We start from the raw sequence: 8,365 nt of genomic DNA on the forward strand, positions 1-8,365 counted from the left end.
AATAAAATAAACCTAAAAAGAATTGCAAGTCCAGCAATAAACCCATTTATGATTCTTTAAAATCCTAGATGCCAGCTTGCTGAATGCCATCCCTGCTTCCAAAAGTAAAAGTGCTAAGTGGTGGGGTGGGGAAGCTTTAAGGAAGCATTTCTACAGAGGTCCAAGACAAACGACGTAAGGAGGCAGTGTGTGCCAGAGATGTTTCTTTAGGCATTTGGAAATCTAGCCAACGATAGGCTCTGAAACCAGGAAAAACACCCTTCTTCCTCCTTCTCGTCAAGATCACTAGCACCCTACTTCCTGGAGCCCCCAGTTCTTACTGGTCCCATACTTCGGCTGCTTTAAGTGACTTTTAAAGACTCACCAGAGGACAAAATCACTATGTAGAAATTTTTTTTTAACAAAAATGTATTTCAAACCAGTAACCAACAATAAAAACTACTTAAAAGGGAAACTGCCAAGTTAATGGCAAAAATTAGCCCCGCTTTGTACAATATTAATCATGTGACTCTGCCATCAAACTTAGTCATACCAAATGATATCTGGTAAATGTTAAAGAAAATTACAGAAGTACTTAACCTTTTCCAAGTGTCTTTGCCAATAACCTAATGTGAAAACCTACTAACTAGGAGATACCCATAGCTGTAAATCTGAGCCACACAGGCAATAATCGGAGCTTCCATCAATGAAGTTGTAAGCACCAAGTGCAGCAAAGGAGAGCCTGGTCTTGTCTCAGCCTTGAATGAAAAGGCAACTCTAAACTGTCATTTTAGAAACCTGCACGTCTTATACTTCAAGTGTAATTTCTCCAAATTTAATCCCAAGATACACTAACTTTCTTGGTTTTCCATTCTCACACAAAATTAATTATTCATAGACTGAACACTACGTGTGTTCCCTGTTACCGTGTCTCCACCTCCTTCCTAACATTTCAAAAGTCTAACCCACATTAAAGTCAGGAAGCCAAGTCTAAAGGCTTCCCACCAGAATAAATGAGAGTCCAGCAATAAACACATTTTTTAAAAACTCAGGTATTTCTTTGTAAACACCCTACAGATATAAACAAGGGAAGGGAGGATGGAGGTAGTGCAGCCCTCCTGCCACAAATGAGAAACTGGAGAATGATCTCCTTTTTAATGATTTCCAGAGAATTTCCCATCTCTTCTCTCCCATCTCCCAACTCCTTTATAACCACTGCCATAAAAAATTCTTCCTTTAGTGGCTTCAACATCACTGGCAAACTCCTCCATCTTCCTGAATTGCTGCTCTCTTCTGCTCCCATGGAGATCAGCTTCTGAAACAACTCTGCAAAAGATCTCCCCCTCTCCAGTCACACCATCCTGCTCAAAACCCTCTGTGAACACACACACACAGCCTTAAAGCTGTAAACTTCCAACTCTAGACGACCCTCTCCTGAACTTCTGCATTAACTGCTATTTTCACTAGAAGTTCTACGACTACAGGGTCATCTGAACACGCCAAAAGTATAGAGGACGAGGCCTATGGCTCCGCCTTTCCGGGAACCAGTCCACTTTCCCACCATCGCGCAGCTCACTAGGGCCCACCCCTGCAGGGTCTGTTCTAGACCCCCATTGGCCCCGTTCCCTCGCCAGCATAGACAGGTTACTGGGTCAGAGAAGTAACCTCCAGCCTCTTCAAGCTGGCCACCAGACTTAAGACAACTTAGAGGCCTCGGCCTTTCTGCCGCTGCCCTCTCCCACTTTCCCTGGGGGCCGGTTCACACATCGGCCCAGGACTGAACAGTCCCTCACTAGCGCAGAGCCCTACTTCCGCGGTCCGCACCTGTTCCCGTCGTCCCCTTCGGCTCCCGCCGCGCATGCGCTAACCGGCCCACGTGGGTGCCGGCGGAGCGGGCGCTGCTGCGGAGGCTGGGCACGCCCCCAACGAAGAGCTGGCTTCTGATTGGCTGCCGCCCGCCCGCCCCGAAAATGGACCGCCTGCGGCAGCGGCTCTAAAGGAGGTTGCCCGTCCGGTCTTAAGGCAGTAGCTTGAGCTCCCAGCCTCCTCCGCAGTCATCCAGGAATCCTTGCAACTCCGCCAGCATGTCTCAGGTACTAGCGTCCCAGCAGGTGTGAGGGTGCAGCTGGCGGGAGGCCGGTGTGGGGTCGTCGACGGGCAGAACCTCGGTGTCCTTCCTTGAATGTCTAGCAGTTCCTCCTGGCCGGGTGCCCACGCCCTGATTCTGTAGACACAGCATGTGAGCAGAACTTTCCATGTGGGGATTTCTAAAACTGCGACTACCCACTCCACAACTGCTGGAGAGTTGCCTATAGGGTCAACTTCGTTGTGAAGCAGGGGTAGGAATGGGAGGAGAGGGTTTGCTCAGATTGAAGGAGCAAGGAAACTGAGCCCCCCACCCCCCTTCAGAAGGACGGGGCTGGATTAGGAGCGCCACAGCCAAGTCGGGCAACAGAGAGGCTGTGCCTGGGAGCTTGGAGGTCAGAGAAGTAGGGGCTGACTGCATGATGTGCTAGTGGAGGCGGGGTGGGACAGGTCATGACCCAGGCAGAGGTCACATAGAGGCGAGGCCTTCCTTTTCCTTCCCTCCCTGCCTCCCTTCCCCTCCTTTCCCCTCCAGTGGAAGACCTTGGCAGGGGCCAAGCTATGGAAACTGCCCATGGCTTCTCCTGACTGCTCCTTTCCATTTGGACACTGGGACAGAGGTCTGGGCAGTCGGCCTACCGGGGAGGGGGCCTTGTGGGCTCCAGCTGCTGACACTGCTTCCTTCTTGCCCTGTGCCTTTCTCAGCTGTTTGGAGCTGTGCCACTCTGTCCACAGGTCAGGACTTAGCTGGGACCCCGCTGTTCCTGGGTCTGGCCCAGTAGTTGTCAGGCAGTAGGCCACCCAGCTTACTCTTCCAATGGCGGTCCACTGCATGCAAGGTCTTGGCCTGCATCCTATGGCTTTAGTTCAGGGCCTGCTACCTGCTGTAGGAAGAGCACCTGATACCTGGTTGTCCATTGCATGATTGAGCTGCTGTGTTTCCTGCTTGTGCTACTGAATTTTTCTAGGTGCCCTTGGGGAGAAGGAGACGTGCTACCTCTCTGTCTCCATCACCGAGCTCTGCTAAGACTGAGCAGGACCTCCACCCTCTTCCACCTGAAAAAGGTCCTCATTCCTCTCCTCTCCTCTCCCTCCCACTTAGGCTGAGTTTGAGAAAGCCGCTGAGGAGGTTAAGCACCTCAAGACCAAACCAGGGGACAGTGAGATGCTGTTTATCTACAGCCACTACAAGCAAGCAACTGTGGGTGACATTAACACAGGTATGCTGCACCGAGATTGGGAGGGCCCCTGCTCATCAAAGCATGTTCAGCAGCCTTGATTGGGAGTGTGTTGGAACACCACTCTCAAACCACCTAGGAGGCCCTCCTCTTCAGGGGAAGCTTGGTAGCTGTTCTGGAGCTTAAACAAGGGAAGTTCCTCCAGAGACCATGTTCCTGGATTCTCAGTGGCTCAGGTAGCTGCATTCAAGTCCTGGTTTTCAGAAGGGCCTTACTGATCATCACCAGCACCTCTCTTCTGCTGGAGATTAAGCAACTTGGATGAGACTTGCTTGCTCTAGGCTCTCAGCTGGGTATTGGCTTTGTTGAGCTAAACTGCTTCAGCCCTAAGTGGGCAAGATCAAAGTCAGAGCACTTGGAAGCCTGGCCAAGCCTAATGCCAGGAGCAGAGAAGCACCTGGCTTCTTGGGGCAATCGGAAGCGTTTTTGCTGACAACAGCCCGTACCTTCCTGGTGACCATTTGTCCCCTACCCAGATAGCTTGGTATAGATTTTCAGACTGTGCTCTGGACTGTGGAATGCTTTTCCAGTGCATTCCCAGCCAGGACTCAAGAGTTGATGGCCACGGCAGCATAGGAAATCCCCCTTCTCCCGTCCAGGAAGAGAGCAAGCATGGCCCCTAATTCCACTATAGTTGGAGTGGGGGTGGAACAGGTGGGCTGGCGGCCACCCACAAGGAGCAGGAGGTGTGCCCGGAGTTAAAGATCAGCAGTGCCAAGTCAGACCTTAAAGTTCATAAGAGGAGGTTGAAGAAGGAAGCTCAAGTGGTGAAGATGAGCTTTCCAGTAGATATATAAACTGTATGCTCCCTGTGGGGGAAACAAACCAAGTGGGAGCAGACAAAAGGGCTAAGATGCTTTTCTGCCTCACGGTATTTTGTCAGACTGACCTGTGCCCCTGCAGGAGCTACCTCCTTTCACACACGTGTAGATAGAGGTCATGGGACCCTACCACCTCCTGATCAGGGGGCTTTTTTACTTAAGGCTGTGCAATTCAGTATAGTAGCCACAGCCATATGTGGCTATTTAAATTTTAATTAAGACTAGTTAAAATCGAAAGTTCAGTCTTAAGCTACACAGTCACATTTCAGGGGCTCAGTTGCCACGTGTGGCAGGTGGTTTCTGAATTGGGTGTTAAAAATGTACATTTCCGTCGGTGCAGAAAGGACTGCTAGGCACGCTGCGGAGGGGAGTCAGGTGGTGGCTCTGGAGGCATGGTGTTTTTCCAGTTTCCCTGGGAATGCATCCCAGAAAGCGCCCAGGCTGCAGACACTGCGATAGCTCCCCTTGGCTTTGCGCTCAGCCTGGCAGTGAAGCAGGACAGCAGGGAGGTAGTGAGTGTTTTCCCCGCCACATGGTGTCACAGTATTGCCTAAGGAGAACCTTGCCCTGGGTGAGAACTCCCACAAATCAACGAGAAGTAGAAACAACTTGGTAGAAAAATGGAGCAAGGATATGAACAGACAGTTTAGCCAAGGATACCCAGAAGACTAATAGCAGTCATGCACTGGGGGAGAAACGGAGGAAGGAGAGCAGGGATGGAAAAGAGATGTTACAGTGTTGTTCTTTGTAACTTTGCAGTTTCCAGCCGTGTGGGAGGCTATTCTAAAACATTTTTGGTTTTTTACAACTGAACTACAATTTTTAAACGTTTATTCAGTTATTTCTTCTACAAGCAATAGAGACAGAAAAACAGGTAATTATTCTCATCAGATTCCCTCATTTGTAAAGCCTAGTGATGACAGACTCTTTGTTTTAGAGCATAAGGGCTAAGGAGGGCAACAATGGTTCCCCAAACTACAGTCTACCCCCAGCTTCAGCCAGTCCAAATCACAGACTTGCACACGTCCAGCGTGTCCAGGGAGATTTCTGGTGTGAGTCTAGAACCTCTCCCTGTGGGTCAGCCTTGCAGAGCATTGTGCTTCCACTGTACCACCCTCTGTCCCCTAAAGTACAATTTTTAAAAGAAGTGTTGGAGTTATTTAACTTGTAAGACAACAGTTTTCTACCTATTTTTTCTGGATTCTAAGTTTGGATTGTCTACATCTGGGTTTCTTAAGGCAAATTCTACTGTCCAAACCTATTTAACTCCATGCTGGAGCCTAGAAGGAATAGATATAATAAAAGGTGTTTTCTCAGGGGACCAGCAGGTGGTGGAATGGTTACATTGCTGGACTCCTATGTAGCTGACCACAGTTCAAGTCCCGGACCCAGCAGCTTAAACTCATGACAGGCACGTGTGCATACGTGCCCAAAATCCCCAGAGGAGAAGGGATTGCAGCGTGGCCATCCCCCCTGGGGGTGATCTCTCGCTTTCTATCTGTCTGTCTCTCCAGCAAGCTCACATACCCTATAGCCAAAATCTCTCTCTGAAAAAAAAAAAAAAATGATTTAGGATATTGGTCAAATTCTCTGTTAAAACTTGAAGCAGATCTGGGGCCAGCAGGCGGCGTGGTGATTAAGGGTACTGGACACCCACATGGCTGACTGCAGTTTGAATCCTGGACATGGCAGTTTTCTTTCTCTCTCTCCCTCTCTGGTCACATTAAAATAAATAAATAAATAGTTAAATAAAAGAATTATTTAAAAAAAAAAAAAAACTTGAAGCAGATCTAATGTCCTTCCTTTCCTCGTTTAAGAGCGACCAGGGATGTTGGACCTCAAGGGCAAGGCCAAGTGGGATGCCTGGAATGAGCTGAAAGGTAATTACTCTCACCGGTTTCCCTCATTTGAGGATCCCAGTCATGACAGACTCTTCATTTTTGGAGTATTAAGGGGTGAGGGGAGAAAACGAAGTGAGTGATGCACATGCTGGAAACCAGCCTGACCTGTACCAGAATGGGGACACAACTGGGCCACCTACTTTTTCTCCTAATACTGGGTACGCCTTTTCTAAAACCCCCGTCTCTGAGCAGGATATCATCTGGAGAGCAGGGGCTAAGGGGACAGGCCCAGGGGAGTGATGTAGTTGGTATGGGCTTTTAAATGTGTTCACATTAAGGGTGGGTTCTTGCCCACACCTCCCTCTTCCCGACAAGGTCAGCCAGTGACCTCCTGGCCCAAGTAGGCCTCCCCAGTTCCCTTCGAGCCAGAAGCACACAGAAAAGAGGGGATGAGCTAATGCATGGCAAGCCGCTGGCACACGTAGGCTCAGTGAATGGAGCTATTATGTGCTGAGCAACTGCAGCCAAGAAGTAGCCGAGCTCCTACTGAATCATGTGCCACCTGCGGCAGCAGGACCCAAAAGTTGGCACCAAAGTGCCTGGCAGCTTTTGTTCTCACTGGCTGGTTTCTGAATAAGTACTCTGTCTTCCTGCACATGAAAACCCTTGAATTCAGAGAGGGACACAATACAGTAAATGCACTCCTAGGATTTGCAAGTAACTGGAAAGAGAATGCCCGTCTCCTGTCCATTTGCAGGAGGCCTCTCCCCTCCATTCTCAGGCCTCGTGCTCTCCACCTCCCCATAAGCTTCAAATCCCAGAGGTCCCTCTCCTTCACCATAGAATCCAGGAAATTGGGTGTTACTGTCCCCAAGGGATATATTCAGTTTTCTTTATACTGCAGCAGGAAGAGGAAAACTTGCCTCATTCCCCTTCAAGTCCCAGCTGCCCTCAAAACTTTTCTTGTAGTTCTTCTCTGGGGAGACAGAGATGCCTGGCTTTATTCACTGCCAGCTTAACAGCTCTGGGAGATAGGAGCCTGACACAGAAACATTTGATAGGACAAAGCCAGCCATGAGTCAACAGGACAAGTGACTTCACTGTGGTGACAGTTTCCTGCGTGGGAGGCCAAGCCCAGCATGGGAGAGGCTTACACTGACCGCTCCCCCACTGGGTGAGGAATGCGTGTAGCCAGCAGTCAGGCCCCAGACTGCCCCCTCCGCACATTGTGAGCTGGAGGTTTATAGAGCATCTGCTATGGGCCAGGCTCCTGAGGTTTTTGTTAGCTTAGGTTTATTTATTGATTTCTTCCATGAGAGAGAGACAGCACCCTCACTAGGGTCCCCACACCACAGTCCATCCCCAGCTTCAGCCAGCCCTGGGTCACAAGCACATGCACACTTGGCATGCTCAGGGAGTTCCCAGGACATGAAGCCAGAACCTTTTACACGTGGGTCCAGTTACATAGCCTGCAACACTGCCTGGCCGCACTCAGGTCCTTTAATCCTCAGCAGTTCTCTTAAGGTGTAGGTTTAGGACCCCACCTTACAGGTGAGAAACGGCCTCGGAGAGTTAAACCAGGGCTGTTGGGGCCCTACTGCCTCCCTGATAAATCGTCCTATTGATTCCTTGCAGGGACTTCCAAGGAAGATGCCATGAAAGCTTATATCGACAAAGTAGAAGAGCTCAAGAAAAAATATGGAATATGAGAGACTGGATTTGGCTGCCAGCCACACATTGAACCTAAACTGATGTATAATGCCTTGTTTTTCTAATACTGTGGATGATGTACAATAGTGAAAATAACCAGCTAACCCCTTTCTTCAGGGCTGTTCGGGTTCTGGGTCTCGCAGATGAGGGACTGAGACAATTACTGGCTTTCCCTGAGTAGTTTTTATCAGAGACCAATTAAAATTACATTTGTTACTTAAAGTCTTAGTTGCCTGGGTTCTTGAAACAATTTACTCTGATCTGCCCATATCCTTACTTCCTCCTTCTAGAGACTTTTTTCCGGAAGTGCATGGGCCCGCCCTCTCTGTGCCCTGCTGGAGTGTGAGGCAGGCAGCCACTCCCTGGCACACGAGGAAACTTGCCCTTTGTAGAGAGGAGGAGTCAAGAAGTGACTTTTTTCTCCTCCTTTCTCCCAATGCCAGCCACACTGAGAAAGACCAAGTGACCTGGCTGGGACTTCAGTCTGCAGGGACTTAGGACCCTTTCTCAGGAGCGCTACTGACTCAGGCTCTGACCAAGCAGGTTGACAAGTGTTTGAGGTTCGTCTGAGGTACAACCAGTCTACAGTTCTAGAACAGATAAGGTAGATGCCCCAGTCACGACTGGAGGGTGCATCTGACATAATGCATCCCAAGTCCTAATGGAAGTCAGGTAGGTAACCATCAGTGGC

General features: G+C 49.5%; 2 protein-coding genes across 5 annotated transcripts in view; one reads left to right on the top strand and one right to left on the bottom strand.

Moving 5' to 3' along the window:
• CUNH2orf76 (chromosome unknown C2orf76 homolog) overlaps positions 1 to 1,892 on the bottom strand; it is a 70,511-nt gene extending 68,619 nt beyond the window's left edge. For 2 of the 4 annotated variants that reach the window (XM_006169549.3, XM_006169556.3), the window contains exon 1: positions 1,804 to 1,892. Coding sequence is in view for 2 of the 4 variants with exons in the window: in XM_006169548.3 (XP_006169610.1) it covers positions 1,804 to 1,839 (36 nt within the window). In the remaining 2 variants the exon portion in view is untranslated. The remainder of the gene's footprint in view (positions 1 to 1,803) is intronic. The other 2 variants (XM_006169548.3, XM_027768696.1) reach the window with 1 other exon arrangement.
• A 57-nt stretch (positions 1,893 to 1,949) lies between these two features.
• DBI (diazepam binding inhibitor, acyl-CoA binding protein) lies at positions 1,950 to 7,896 on the top strand. The gene is made up of 4 exons (XM_006169558.3): positions 1,950 to 2,072; positions 3,167 to 3,284; positions 5,941 to 6,003; positions 7,600 to 7,896. The coding sequence occupies exons 1-4, from the start codon at positions 2,064 to 2,066 to the stop codon at positions 7,671 to 7,673; spliced, it is 264 nt and encodes an 87-aa protein (XP_006169620.1). The 5' UTR covers positions 1,950 to 2,063; the 3' UTR covers positions 7,674 to 7,896.
• The last annotated feature ends 469 nt before the right edge of the window (positions 7,897 to 8,365 follow it).

This window comes from Tupaia chinensis, unplaced genomic scaffold, assembly GCF_000334495.1.
Source record: "Tupaia chinensis unplaced genomic scaffold, TupChi_1.0 Scaffold147282_1, whole genome shotgun sequence".
NCBI classification, from domain to species: Eukaryota; Metazoa; Chordata; class Mammalia; order Scandentia; family Tupaiidae; genus Tupaia; species Tupaia belangeri.